Source organism: Seriola dumerili, unplaced genomic scaffold (assembly GCF_002260705.1).
Source record: "Seriola dumerili isolate Sdu_G_001 unplaced genomic scaffold, Sdu_1.0 BDQW01000330.1, whole genome shotgun sequence".
In the NCBI taxonomy this organism is placed as follows: domain Eukaryota; kingdom Metazoa; phylum Chordata; class Actinopteri; order Carangiformes; family Carangidae; genus Seriola; species Seriola dumerili.
In genome coordinates, this window is record NW_019174585.1 from 1,593,897 (window position 1) to 1,609,141 (window position 15,245).

At 40.8% G+C, this 15,245-nt stretch overlaps 1 protein-coding gene across 1 annotated transcript in view; it reads left to right on the top strand.

Moving 5' to 3' along the window:
- The window catches only part of dph1 (diphthamide biosynthesis 1), a 55,692-nt gene that overhangs the window by 22,981 nt on the left and 17,466 nt on the right, over positions 1–15,245 (top strand). The window contains exons 4-6 of the mRNA XM_022759773.1: positions 9,869–9,990; positions 13,434–13,588; positions 15,088–15,209. Of these exons, the coding sequence (XP_022615494.1) occupies positions 9,869–9,990; positions 13,434–13,588; positions 15,088–15,209 (399 nt within the window). The remainder of the gene's footprint in view (positions 1–9,868; positions 9,991–13,433; positions 13,589–15,087; positions 15,210–15,245) is intronic.

Consider the following 15,245-nt stretch of genomic DNA (forward strand, 5'->3'; position numbering starts at 1 on the left):
AAAAGTTATTTGTGGTTTCATCACTAAGAACAATCCCTTTCCCATTGCACACAGTAATTTCATGCATTGTTGTTATAAAAATACTGATTATAAGCACTTTGATAAATAACAACGGAAACAGTTTTTATTGGAACTTTAACTTTCTTCTTGCTGATTCAGTCATGAATATTTAATGTTGTTGAGAAACAGTTATGATTTAAAAACCAAATTTTCAGGAGTCCCTCAAACAGTATACCCATGCTGGTTTTCCATGGCCGTCTATGGTATGATTAATTACATAAGGCTAAGCAAGAGGTGAATAAATAGTTTCAGCCAGCAACAGCAACTTCAAAGAAGCTTTAGTGCTGTGTTCTTGTAGCTGCACAATAGATAGCACTTAATACCCCCATTATCTGTCCTCTTTGGTCCCTTATCTTGATCCCTGTCTTCATACCCGCACAGATCTGATAACCACTGTGTCAAACTAGATTTAGTTTTCTGTATTATTTTCTTAGAGATCCTTGGAGATCATATCTATTCTTGGTTGTAGGCCTTGCCCTGAGTTTTCACCTCCTAGAACAGTATCAGCACAACAGCAGTCACTTGTAATAACTGTTGCCATATCACCATTTTGTTTTGTTCACTAAATTGGATTGCAGCTCTTTTAAGCATACTCAGCTATGCTGCAGTTTGGGGCTCTATCTTGATAAAGCTGTAGGCTTTTCCATAATGACCCATGGCTCAGGCTTTTGAATAAATGCCATGACAAATAGATGAGATACACTCACAGAAATAGCAGTAATGATCTTGTTTTTCAGGGAGTTAAAGGATTATCTAATGGTATTACTGAAAACATCTGTCTAAGCATCATCCCGTACTCGCTGCCTCACGTCTCTCTGTTTACTCATTCCTGGCAGATGTTCAATGACTGCAGTTAGACTGTCATATTTTACAGGGGGTTTTGTCTCCAAATTTTCACTGTAGAAGACAGGAGGCTCAGGAGCCTTGTGCCAATATGACAATGAAATGAACTGGGAGAGACATCGAATGGAAGATATATATATATGACAAAAGAAGGAGTGGAGATCATTTAATCCTCCTGCCCAATGCCCTGTGCCAAATTTGTAATTGGGACGGGAGTACTTTGTCAGGATATTTACTATGTTATATGTGCAAAAAGCAGATTAGAGATATCTGATTTGCTAATATTACAAACATGGCAGCATACAGCTCATTGGTCTTAACATATTCTGTCCTCGCCTCATCATCATCGTCATTTTCTCCTTCTCTCCTTCTCTCTTCCTTTACCTCCATCTCTCTTGATCTTGTGTAGAAAACACTCCTGCCATGTTTTTCAGCTCACGTTAGCTCGTTTCCCCCGTGTTACCTCCCACTCAACATTAACTCTTCCACTGGACTTTAATTTTGCTCCTTTCATCCTGGTTTAATCTTATTTTCTCCTCATTCATTCAAACTGAACTCATTTAAAGAGAAAATAACGACAGCTCATCTTTACCCTGCTCTGCTGCTACCTTTGGGAGAAGCCTCTTTTCCTGGGCCAGTCTGTTCTGCCCTGTGCCAGAGCCCACTCACAGACCCACAATAAGCTGATGTCTGAAATGTAATGGAATAAAAGATGAACCTTCACCAGATGTAGGGAATAATTCACACATTTATTTTGTTTACAGGGGAAGGTGAGCGTGCATGTGTGCGCGCATGTGTATACGCACAATGCATGCATGGTTTCACTTGGTATGCGAACACGCTACATATGCTCATTCGAGCTGTCTACCCATAGTGTATCGGTGGCAACTGTGCAAGAGCAGTGCTGCTGCACCTGTACGCACCTTGCTGACCTGCTTGTCACTTTGTTTCCTACGAGACCATTCAGCTACCTCTGCTATTATTAGACCTCAGATGTAAAAAATAAAAAAAAATAAAAAAAAAAAAAATCTCCCTGGCAGCATAGTCATATGGACAGACAACCTACTGTGGAGTTTACTGCAGCCTTCCTATTAGGCTGCCAGGAGAGACAGTAGCAATACTGACTGTCAGTGCCCCTGGCCTAGTCTAGTCTCTTTCTCTACTTATTTGTCAGGGTCAGTCAAGGTACATCAGCCTAAACCATATTCATTCAAAACATTAATCTTGAATGTACAAATGGTTAAGCAATCATGAAATCCCTTAATCCCTCAACTCTTTTATTTTCCTAGTTGCACAATGATTCATTCAAATGTGTGTATAAAAACATGCACAAACACAGTATAAGTAACTTAAGTCATGCCTCTGTGTTATGGCTATATCCCTACTGATACACAAGTCTTTTTAAAATTTATTTAAATATGTTAAAACACCTTCTGTTAAGTCTGTTGGTTTAATTCTGCTGTTCATCTCATACCTTGAATATTTACAGTGCCAGAATAAAAGGCCGTGTACAGCAAAGTCTAAAATATATCCAACATTGGATACAGTTTTAGAAAAGCAAAGGCTGCCTATCTAACAATTTTTGACATTACTTTAAACACAGGCCCACATGATGCACAGTAGTTGGACCTCAAACTATTACTACTAAGGACTCAGTTCTCATAAAAACTTTAATCTATCCACTATTTACTACAAAATACATTTTATTGAGATCTGTTTTTATTATTAGTTCTAAGCAATGGCAGAGGATGATGGAAATTCTTTGAAGAGGGGCCAACTGGATCAGAGTAACTCTATACATCTTCTGGAAATTTAGGACATTTCTCATTGTATCATAAATAAGAGCAAAAGGTGCAAAAGAAATAATCTAACTGCCCACACAGGTTTTGCACATCAGAATCTCTTCATTTGTTGAGGTCATGACTTTGTACTATGCTGTAGCAAAGTGAGCTGAGAGGCTCACTGCAGTCCCGCTATGTATAAACAGTAGAAAAAAATTGTAAAAGAAGAAAAAGTCCACATTATGATGCAGAAGGACAGCATTAGTTTTTTTTAAAGAAAACACAACAATGAGATGGAGCCATCATGATAATTCTGAAGCTCGCCTATTAGTATTGATTGATAATTACTTGCGAAGAACTTTTGTCATTTTGTGCATATTATATGAATACAAAGGGATACCTGCAATGTTAAATTGCTGCCTGGCAACAGCTGCGGTAACCTTAAAACAGATGAATGAAAGAAGATGTTGGAAATAATATCAACCCCAAGTAAAGAATACGTTTGCCATTATTCAAGAAATATCATGAACATAAGTCAGAACATACTGTTACACACAAGTGCACCTGTGCTACATATACACAGCTGTTTTAGCCAGTTGTCTATATGCTTATTAGCCAACTACATCAGCAGATTCCTTAATGTAATCATTTTGAAGTGTTGCTTTAATGTACTGTAAATGCTAATATGTGCATGTAAAGTAAGGTGCTAACAGCCCATTAACAGCTGCCAATGAGCTATAATGTGAGAAGGATCCAAATCCCTCTGACTGCAGGATGTTCTCTTATAGTTCTGTATTGGATTTGATTCTAAACAAAGTATAATTTACTGCATATTTATATACAGGATGTATATCTTAGTGTTCATACCACAGAACTCAAGTAACATAATAGGTTAGTCTGAAATATAAAGAAACACAGGGCAACTGAGGCCATCCCAGCATGCTCTGAGTGAAAGGCAGTGAATAGATTTCAAAACCAACAGGGTGATGTTCTCAATCCTGCTTGGCACAAAATCCATCTACGTGTGTTTGTTTGAGTATCAGAGAGAACTCGGAGACCCTTGAGGAAACCCACACACCACCAGGAGAACATGTAAACATGTACAGATGGGTGACACATTAAAGGAAGAAGCTGAATAAATGAGTGGAGAAAAATAACGAATGCGGATGCTTCCACACGGCTGCACTGTATGGTACATTTAAGCAGTTAAGAGCAACTCTTCCTCAGGTGACTGAGGATGTCAATGCAGAACGTGATCAGACTGTGTCAGCAAGAACACTCGGTAAACAGTTACATACTGAGCGATATCATACTTGCAACACTAGGGTTGCAGTGCATAAACACCTCATTACAAAGATGAATACACGTTTGATCAATGGATATGTGGAAAAATGTGATATGGTCAAATGACTCATCCTTCACCGTATTCTCCACAAGTGGGCGAGTGCATGTGGGGCATACACCGAGAGAACAGTACAGGCCTGAATGCTTGACCCCTACAGTGAGGGGATCCAGTGGCTCTGTTATGCTGTGGGGGGCATTTTGCTGGCATGGGTTTAGGTCCACTTGTCCCCTCAAAGGAGGGGGTCGCTGCAAAGTAGTGACTGGTGACCTTCATCCTGTGATGAAATACTTCTATCCTGATGGGAGTGGTCTCTTCAAGGATGACGGTGCCCCCGCCCATAGGGTGCGATGGGTCAGAGAATAGTTTGATGACTATGAAAATTATGTGAATCATATGCTATGGCCTTCACAGTCACCAGATCTGAACCCAGTTGAACTCCTATGGGAGGTTTTTGACTGACGTGTTAGACAGCGCTCATCATCAAAACAACAAATGAGGGAATATGTTTTGGAAGTTGCTTTGTTCAGAGTTTCAGAGACTTGTAGCATCAATACCAAGGAGCACTGAAGCTGTTTTGGCTACACGTGGTGGCCCAGCACCTTACTGAGACACTTCATGTTGAGTTTTCTTATAATTTGTCTGCAGGAAGAGCTTTGACTGAAGATTAAAAGCAGAACTCATTTGTGAGAGAATAGTGGTAAGCTAAGCTATTATGCTGCCAGAGTAACACGGTGGGTTGTTCATATTCCCTGTCATAGCTTAACGTCATGGTAAAGACTTAATTAGATGGCAGACGTGCATTAGGTACCATGGAAATTACCATTAGATACCATAAAAGCACTATGATGTTAACCACTGACCCCAAAGGATGCCAAACCTTAAAACATGGAAAGGTTGGAAAAGCTCTAATTATTTCCGTACCCATTTTTCACTTGACTAGCAAAGTTACCGCTGAACAAATTAAATCACATCAGTAGGGAAATAATGAAGCATGCAAATTTGCAAATTGGATTAGCCCACCTCGTGATGGCATACGACTGAAAAGTTCAGCTGTTGCCAGTTTTTTTCCTTTTTGGGTTTTTGGTCTGACGGGCTTGTTGACCGTCCACACACTTGCCAAGCAAATGCATAACTGCATGACAAGCAGCACTAATGCAGTTTATGAGAGCTTGTTACCAAACACGACTGTGTGTGTGTGTGTGTGTGTGTGTGTGTGTGTGTGTGTGTGTGTGTGTGTGTGTGTCATCATGGCAACTACCACAGAGATGGATTTCAGTACCTTGGCAGGTTTTTATATGTCTGTCTGCCTGTGGAAAAATATTGTCAGCATGATGGCGTCACATCCATGTAAGATAGAGCACAAAACTTTACAGGTCGAAATCAACGACACACCCATTTGAGGGCCGAGTTCAAACCCATGAATACTGAGCACTCAAATAATAATGTAGTAAATACTTCTGAGTATTCATGGGTCAGATGGTCAACATGTTGACTTGGCTGGTCCCATTGCAAGATGGTCTCTAGTATCTATTTTTGAAATGGGCTTGATTGCACTCTGATCATCAGAACAGTGAAGCATTATAAGAGTCATATGACTTTTTTTTATTCTCAAGCACTGCTTCCTTTATATCAGCAGAAGGAAAAAATGGGGGTCAGGAAGTTAAGTGGTAACCTTTTCTCTTCATTCCTCATCTTGCCCTTGAGCAACATGGAAAGCCACATTTAGTTATCTATACAGCTAATGTTGATGGTTTAGAGTGAAAAAAACATGGCTAGCAATTATTCATATTCTGTATATTAACATACACAATGACAAAAATATGACATGCAATGTACTGCATAGCCACTGCTTTAAAAAAAAAATATGTTTCAAAGTATCAAATATAGTGTTTTTAATACAAACTTCAACATCATTACTAGTTTAAAGGTATCTGGCTCATGAATGTGAATGTCATCATTGATTTGTGTACATACTTAGTTGCCCTGCATCAGAGTAAAACTTGAAACTGACGGATCTGTCTGCGTGACTTTGGGAATATCTGAAACACCATATTTGAAATTGAGCACTGATGCTACATTTGACACCTTCCAGGTATGAATGTTTGAAATATATGAATGTGAAGCACTGTTGCATGAAGTCTGGTGAGTTCACTTTCCCTGAATAAAGTACAAAGACATCTGCTTTTAGTAGAAATGTACCCATAGCACCATACACACACACACACACACACACAACCCCACTCCTTCAAACACATGGAAATTTGCATGAAAAAAAACTGCCAGAAAAAAACTGTGTAAATACAGTAAAATGGATCAAAAATGGAGCCTTACTGCTCAGCCAGCAGTAATATAATAAAATATAAAATATAATATAATAATATAATATTGAAAGTTTAAAGGAGCTGTTTGTAAGTTTTGCTATTGCTACATAGCCAATGTTAGCATTAACAGCTGTTTACTACAAGTCTATTAGAAATGTTGCAAGTTCAGCATCAAACGTCATTCCTTTATGCATCAAGAGCTGTCTCCAGTGGTAGAAAGCAACCCTCTTCTTTTACTTCTGTTTCTATCATTTCTTCTACTGTAGTTAGCATGCTAGCCAGCTAGCCCAGGCTCAGGGCTAGATCGCTTTTCAAAACTGAGTCATGGTAGCATCCAGTCTGGTAAGTAAACAGCTGTTAATGCTAACCTTTGATACTGTATGTAGCAATAGCAAAACTTGCAAATAAAACTAACAAATAAACGGGGGACAAATAAAGTTTCTTTAATTGGATTGAATTGAATTAAGTACAGCACACTGTAGTTTTTCATGCAGTTTTTGAATAGAAAAACTTCCCTTTTAGAGCCTTTTTTTTTTTTTTTTTTAACTGTAATCCTTTCTCAAGCTAATGGGTCCAAGAGTGAAGATGAATGTTGGAATGAAAACACCTGCAAGTTCTCACATCTCAAAACTGCACAAACCTTAAATCAACAGTTATTCAAACAGTTGGTGGAAGCCTGTTAGTTAAATTCACCCTAGTCATTTTCATCAGCAGATAAGTGTTATCTGTGACAGAGTGGCTTTGTATGTGCTAATGGGATGGTAGGGAGACGGAAGTTTTTCATTCTCTTTGTCTGCTGCAACATCTCCGAGCTGTGAGGCGCTGGTGGCAACAAGTCCCTCTTTTATGGCGGCATCAGAGGAAATTCCTGTCAAAATCAGAAGCGGATATCATCTCTAGAGGACAGGAGCAGAAAGATTAATCTGCTTTCATGCCTACTCTGCCACATTAGGACAATAATGGAGCTGAGTGAGATGCTATTTATATACAACGTATCAGATACTTAACCTGTTGATAAACAGTAATACAATCAGCTCGCACGAAATCCACAGTCGTGTGCGTGCGTATGTGTGCGTGCATATGTATATGGCAGTTTCGCCCCAGACTCGCATTTGCACCACACACAAGCGCAGTGGTTTTTATAACAAAGATTCAAATCAGTTGGCAATTTCTCACACATATTGAGCTGTAAGCTAAAGAGCTAATTAACAAGGGCTGTTATAGAGTTCACAAGCTTCTCTGACATCTTAATTAGATCTTAATGACATTTCAGTTGGAATGGCTGAACTGAGTATCCTGAGATGAGGCAAAACCAGTGCTAATATACAGCGGGGGAAAGCGACTGACACTGGAGTACAGTCAGGAATGGAGGGAAGGACAGATAGTTGAGTAGATGAAGAGAGGCATGAATGGAAATTAGGAGGGTCCGAGGGCATTTGTGCTTTATATGTGCCCTGCAGTCATATACAATGTCCCGCGTGACATAGTGTGTGCGTTAGAAAAAGGATTTGATTAACACTGATACACATTAAAGTCTGTCGTTCTCCCTCTACCGTTATTTAATCGTGTCTTCTTTCTTCCCACTTTTCCTCACTCCCAGTGAGATATGGGACTATACATTGCCCAGTAATTACTCTGCCAATGTCCCAGTAGCATCACATGTCTCATATGGGCCTCTTAATCAGATTCTTAGCATTTATTACCATGAAATTTCAGTGTACTCACTCTGGAAAATAACTAGATATGCCTTGCCCTGCCAATGGAGATAGCGTGATAATGGTGTTTCTGGCAGATAGATGGCTGATTAGATACAATAATCTTCTGTAGTGTAGTGTTTTGCATTGTAGATGGTTCTGCTTGGTCTGCAGTGGATTGGAGGGAATAGAATAGCCTCTCTCATGTTTTTGGTGGGCTGGCTGTGTATTTTTAGCTGAAAGGTTGATGCACGTTTATGCAACTCCAAACAAAGTCAGCGGACTGCAATGAAAGAAAAATGGGCTGCAGTGAATGAGAAAACTAGTGCACAAGAGCGCAATGATTATATCATTTTTAACAACCTATAATTACCTTCCTCCATGTGCATGTGTATGCAGTACAAACAGACATGCACGGGCAAAATCAAAACCTTGAGAAGAGAGATGGTAATTGATTCAAATCTTCTATGGCAAATATTTATTTACCAGATGAGTTGCCGTCTCTGTTTTTCCTGGGCTCAGCTGGCCTGCACTGCCCTTCACTTGAGAGCAGCCATTAGAGGAGAAGGGACAGGGAAATGGGGAGAGAGGGAGAGAGACAACATAGAAATCTAGGGGACGATGATGAGGAACCCGGAGAGAGTGCAAACCAGAGATTACATCAGAGAAAACAGGGAGGAAAGGCTAAATAGAAACTTTGTCTGAAGCCCCTTGTGAGCAGCAGAGTCCGGAATAAACAGAGAGAGTGGATGTGGGTTGAAAGACTGAGCAGCAGGAGACACATTACTAAGAATCTGTTGGTTGCTACAGATGTTGTTCTGTGTGCAGCCATGTCTGTTTATCACTTCCCTCTTCTCCGAGCCCTCCATCGCATCTCTACCCCCCCCCCCTTCTGCCTAGCCTACATCTGTCAGAATACAGCCACAAATACCTGACAACTTCCACCATTTACAGCCACCCCCTCATCTACCCATCTTTCTTCCCCCACAATACCTCAAGCTTCTGTTCACTTGCATTCCCTCTCAGTCTTTATGCATTTTATTTAGTCTTTATGGGTTTACTTAGCATTTTATCTGCCCATAAAGGGTGATAAAAGAAAGAGCTTGTTTTTCTATAGTTCGATCAGCAATTCATTCCAACAGATCTGGGTCCACAGATGCCTGTATAATTTGGTAGCGTTGCTCTCAAAAAGGCCATGAATTCCTTTTTTTTTTTTCTACAACAGCCACAAAGTGGAACATGAGGTCCACATGGTCTGTGCTGTGCTCTGACAACCTACTTGTGGCATAAAGCATCTATTCTGAATAGTTTATTCTCATCCTGCAAATACTAACTGTTGCTTAGGCTGTTTCTCCTGTTTCCAGGCAGATGTGCTATAAATCCAGGCCAGAGACAGACTGGCCAAGGTCCTTTCAAACTCTAATCTGTTTATGTGTACCAGTCGTAGCCCTCCTCTCCTACTTCTCCTTCTCCTGTGCGCGCCTCCTCTCTGTGGTCAGGCTGACTGGTGACCTATTAACCCTTGTCTGGCAGTGCTTTAACCAGACAGCTTCTGCCGCACTCGGGCCGTTGGCTGCCGGTCATGAAGAGCAAAAGAAAAACAGTGTGTCACCCAGATACGCTGTGAGTCAGACATTGACTGACAAAGCGCTCAGATAGTATATCGTCTCCTCCGTCTGTAGCAGCTGAATAGGGATTGATCTTATTCAGCTGTCTCATAATCACACCGTGCCTGGCTTGCTATGTGTATCGATCGCTGTGGTAACAAACAGGAAGTGGATATGGTCTGTGACTGTACTGATTAGTGCCTCTGTGTGCATACAGGTTCACGGAGGCAGATACCATTGTGATGGGAGACGTGACATATGGGGCCTGCTGTGTGGACGACTTCACCGCCCGGGCACTGGGAGCTGATTTCATGGTGCACTATGGACACAGTTGTCTCAGTGAGTCCCTTTACCTGCCTGTGAGAATGTTTGTCCGTCTCTCTGTCGTCACTCTGCACTCACATTGTTCCACATATAGGAACGTGATGCGAGCAAGCATCAAGGACTCCCACCTACAGAGAGTGGGCTGCATGAAAAATAAGTCAGACCATAGAGAGACAGACAGATGGACGGACAGGAGCTATTGATCAACAGGAAACATAACTAGTTGGTGCAGCCTGCTCAACTCTAGTACGGAAGGCATATCAGACCTTTGGAGCCTGGACATCACATTTACCCGGCAGATCAATGGGGAACATGCATTAGAGCAGTCCTTTGAAAACCTCAAGTAGTTCTTGAGGACCTTCACCCTCGCCCCCGCTGTCTGTCTCTTGCAGAACATGGGAGGAAATGCTAAATCAATAGTTTTGATATATCCCTGCCAGAACAACCTCACCTCTCCCAAATACCAGGGATGACCAACAGAATTTTAATACACTGTAAAGCGCCCTCTGTGTTTTTTCTTTGTTTTTGTTTTTTTTTTGTTTTTTTTTTGAGTTTGTCTTTGTGTGTGGTGTGTGCGCACAACTGTTGTTTGATTTTCGTGGAGGAATTATGTGAATGCTTGCTTGTATGTTTGCGAAAAAGATAAGATGTGGATGCATTCCCATTTAAGCTCAGAAGAACCCAGTAAAGGCAAACATAAAGGCACCAAAGATCAGTTTTTTTTTTTTTTTGCTGGTAGTGCAGTAAGATCAGACATTAATTGATGGAAGCATTTGTCAAAGAAATGGGGTGAACTACAGATTCCCAAAGAATATGCAGAGTGTAAGAGTGCCAGTGTGTATGTGTTCCTGACCTTCATCACTCAATCATGAGGACGTCATCTGCACTGTTTCCCAAGATGTCACACACCCTGGGAGATTAAAGACACTGTGTTCTGACTGACTCATAGAGAAACCGTCTCTCTTGTGTTCCTTTATTTCCCTTTCATTTCCTCTGCGGTATCTCCTTCTGAATATTGGTGTCGTCTCGTCTTTTATCACCTCCATCTAGTGCAGGACAACACGGGCAACATCATGAAACCATGTTTTTGTATGTTTTAACGTTATAACAATATTTACTGCTATGAGATATGGGAATTGACTTAACCACACTGATGTTTTTGAAACTGAATGTCTGACTAGTCTGCACAAAAAAAGACCAAGAAAGAACGTGTGTGGGCAAGAGAGAGAGGGAGCTAAATATTTTTTTATTATTAATAATATTTGTTATATTTTTACATTTGTCACTTATTTCTTTGTGGTTATTTAGCAAACTGGTAAAAGCACAGGAGGAAAAAAAAACTGGCAAGGCATAGCTGCCTTGCTCAGATAATGCCAAGCCAGCTGCCATTGCTTTCAGTATTACTGGACCTTTTTCCACATCACAAGCAGATCATTACTATTTTGGTGGCATGACTCATTTCACAAGAGCGTTATAAAGCAAAACTTACCCGAGGCACAATTTTAGTTTGAGCTGGTGTAATTGACATTGACCAACGTGGCACTTGGGTTTAAATGATAGGCCAGTTAACAGTTTACATCCACAGACATTACTTACTAGATATTTTAGTATTTCAGTTATTATGGTATACACACAATTTCAAATTCACTGCTCAGATGATGATTTTTATCATTGTTTTTTTTTTAAGGCTGTATGCTATGTTTTCATTGGCTCCTCTCTAAAATGACCCACATGTTTAAAAGAGCAGCTACAAAGAACAAAGCTCTGTCATTATTATTGTTATTATTAAGGCTAAGACATTGAACAAGGTTAAGGAGGTAATGAGAAAAAATTTAAGGCTCTGCCTACTGTGGTATCTCTACAAGGCTCTGAACACCATTTATCTGATCATTTATTTCAAGTCAAACAACAGGAAGGTGGAATAAACAGGGAAGACATAGTTGGTTAAAAGTAAGAACAATGAGTTGCTCATTTGTCACATACATATGTGGAAAGGCCACGTGGAAGTATTCTCCACATGCACAACATGGAATGGAACCTGGTTGGACGTATTGATTTGTAAACAAGCCGGAACACCATTACGTCCAACCTTTTCTTAATCCCACTTGCTGCAAATGTGCCTGTGTGTGTTTACATGGGCACTAACAAGCAGCTGTGCTGAGTGACCTTATTGCTATAACACAGATGAATAAAACCACTGATGGTGCAAGTGAGTCCTGTCCATCTCATTGACTGTGTCTCTAATTGCAGCATCTAAGTGCTCTCAGGCTACCATGCTAATGTGAGCACAGATCGATGTCACTTTTCTTTGCCCTTTGCGTTTTAGGAGTGCCTATAAACAAGCAACAGACAGCTGTTCGTCTCAGTCTGGATTTTTTACACAACTCCTCCACCCTGTTTTTAGCCTTATGATCTGTTTAACTCCTTGGGTTCTCACTCAACATGTGGCTCGTAGCCAAAACCTACCTTTTAATTTCCCTATCCATCCCCAACCATTCGCTCTCCGCTGAGATGTGAGCCCATTCATCACTTCTGTTACCAGTTAATTGACAACCCACCCCTTAACGCTCTCACACACACACACACACACACACACACAGACAGTATCCTATTACCTTTTCCACTTCTCTCTTCCATCCCCTATCTTGTGGAATTTATATAGTTCATTATTAAATCGCCTACCCCCAACCCCGAACTGAATTTCAGTGTTTTCCAGCCTACTTTCATTGGAATTTCCTATTCCTATTCCTTTCATTCCTCACTCCTGTTTCCATCCCATCAGCCCTTTGTAAAGATATGTATCTCACAGCTCTTCAGTCTCTCCCAGGCCACACTTGTGGTTTCTTCCCCATTGTCACGCTTTGCTCCCCTATCTCCCTCTCAGTGTTGCTTTAATCAAGGCCATCAAGTGAGCTGCATTTGCTCCTAAGACATTTTCACCATAATGGTTCATTTACTTAATCATAACAAAAAAAAGAAGGTCCCCTTGCTCCTGATCTGCAAATTAAATGTAACACCACAGGAAGAATAATTATGCTGATCAATGCAAACGATAATTCTTCTTTCTTATCCGTGACCTTTCCCCCTCTTTTCTTGGACTCCCACCTACTTTTTCAACATCTATCTCAGCATGTCTCTAGCTACCTCTCTCAGGCCCGCGTGCGTAGCAAATGGTCTGTGAAATTAATGGCATTAATAGTAATCACATGTGTCCCTCTCCTTCCCTAAATAATTGAGGTCTTTGCATCAGTTGCCGCGTGTGCCGGAGACTCGCAGTGAATAAGTTTCAGTTATATGACACGGGTGCCTCCTGCGAGCTATATACGTATGTACTGTGTTCCCGTGTAGCTGCATCGCTGAATGTTTGAGGCACCATCAATAGTGTATATACCGCAGGCTTACCTGACATAACGGAGTGAATAATTCATCTGTCTTTCTTTCTCTTTGTCTCCCTGCAGTCCCCATCGACTCCACAGCAGGTATTAAGATGCTGTATGTGTTTGTGGATATCCAGATGGACAATGCGCACTTCCTGGACACGGTCAAGTTCAACTTCCCCCCTGGACAATCTCTGGCACTCGTCAGCACTATTCAGTTTGTAGCAGCACTGCAGGTGATTGCGCACTGGGTCTGTCTGATTTCGTGTGTATGTGGGTCTGTTTCCGTGCAGAGAGAGCCGAGGTGGAGTGATTCAGTATCTGTAGCTGAATAATTGTTGTCACTTGTGTGTATTTTCAGATTTTCCCAAGTATTTTTGTATGTACAGTATAGGGGCACACAAAGACTTGTTTATATTTGTACAGTATACTTTTTTTGGTCCCTGGTTTTTATGAACAAGCTCACACTCCACACTTAAGCTCAGTTCAAGAGTGGGGTTTTAGATATCGGCCGGCAGTTATTTTGGATTTGAAAGGTGGAATGAACTCGGAAGGCCTCTCGGTTCAGCGTCGTGCTCAGCTCTGCTCTTTACATAAGCAGTGGCAGCAGCTATAGCATTAAACTTGAACACCGTTTTTTTTTTTTTTTTTTTTTTTTTCCAGCTTCTCTTCTATAATGCCTTTTGCAGCTTTCATTTGCTGTGCTGAACCAACACCACTCTGGGCCTTCACTAATGTAACTGCTGTTATTTTTAAACCACGCTCTGCCCATGTGGGTCATATTTTATGTTGGGGTGTTTGAGTGCATCAATGTGTGCATATGTGTCTGTGTTTGTAGTTGTGTATTGCATCCATCTCACTCATGTCTTATGGTGTGTAGGCTTGTCGAGGTCACACAGTATGGGAGGGAGAAGCTGGGAGTTCATCTGTATTCCCTGTGGACTGGCTTAAATAAGCCTTAAATCCTTCAATTTGTCCTTCCACCTCCGAGCGCAACAGCTCATTTTATTTTTATTTTTGCTGTAATTGTTTGTTCTCTCATCTTCTCTATTTGCTTAAATGAATGTAGGTGTGTGGAAAATATTTTTTCCCTTGTCAATCTTGTGTTGATATTCTTCTTATTAACATCTTTTCATGATTTATTTTTAGCATGATATACAGGTGACTTCACTGGGAATTAAATCTTTGGGAGAGTTAGTGACATGCATGACCCCTTCAGGATCACTTTAGGGCCACATTAGTATAATCTTTTCTGCTCTTTATCAGTCTTTTCATCATTGCCCTCTCTTGATCCTTTATCTTTTGGTTACTACGTACTGTTTTTTTCCGTATACATATTCAGTATCTTCTGTCTAATCTGCCCCCATTTTCTGTGGCTTCTGTTTCTATTCTTCGTTACAAAAAAAAGAGGAGAGCAATTGAATGCAGAAAAGTGAGAAAATTAACTGAATAAGTGCACAAGTACAGGCACACAGTGTTATTAAAAACACAAAAAAGAATTGGATCGGCCATCTTCACCTTTTTTGCTCCTTAATACATAGTTTCTTTTTTGCTGTCAGCTTCTAATGGTGTGTACAAGTTATGAATAGCAGCTAATTCGGTTGTTACTTTAAGACTGTCTCTCACAGCTCTATTTTTGGAGAGCCATTCCAAAACAAGGAAGAGGTTAAAGTTGAGCTGGGCAAAACCTGTAAATCTCTAACCATCTCTCGTTCTCCCTTCCTCCATGCTGCAGGCTGTGAGTGCAGCCCTCAAGCCAGAATATGACATGCTGGTCCCACAGTGTCGACCTCTGTCGCCAGGAGAAATTTTGGGCTGTACCTCACCTCGTTTGGACCGCAATGTCAACGCCATAATGTAAGAAATCTCCCTTTTCCTCCTCCTGTCTTCCAC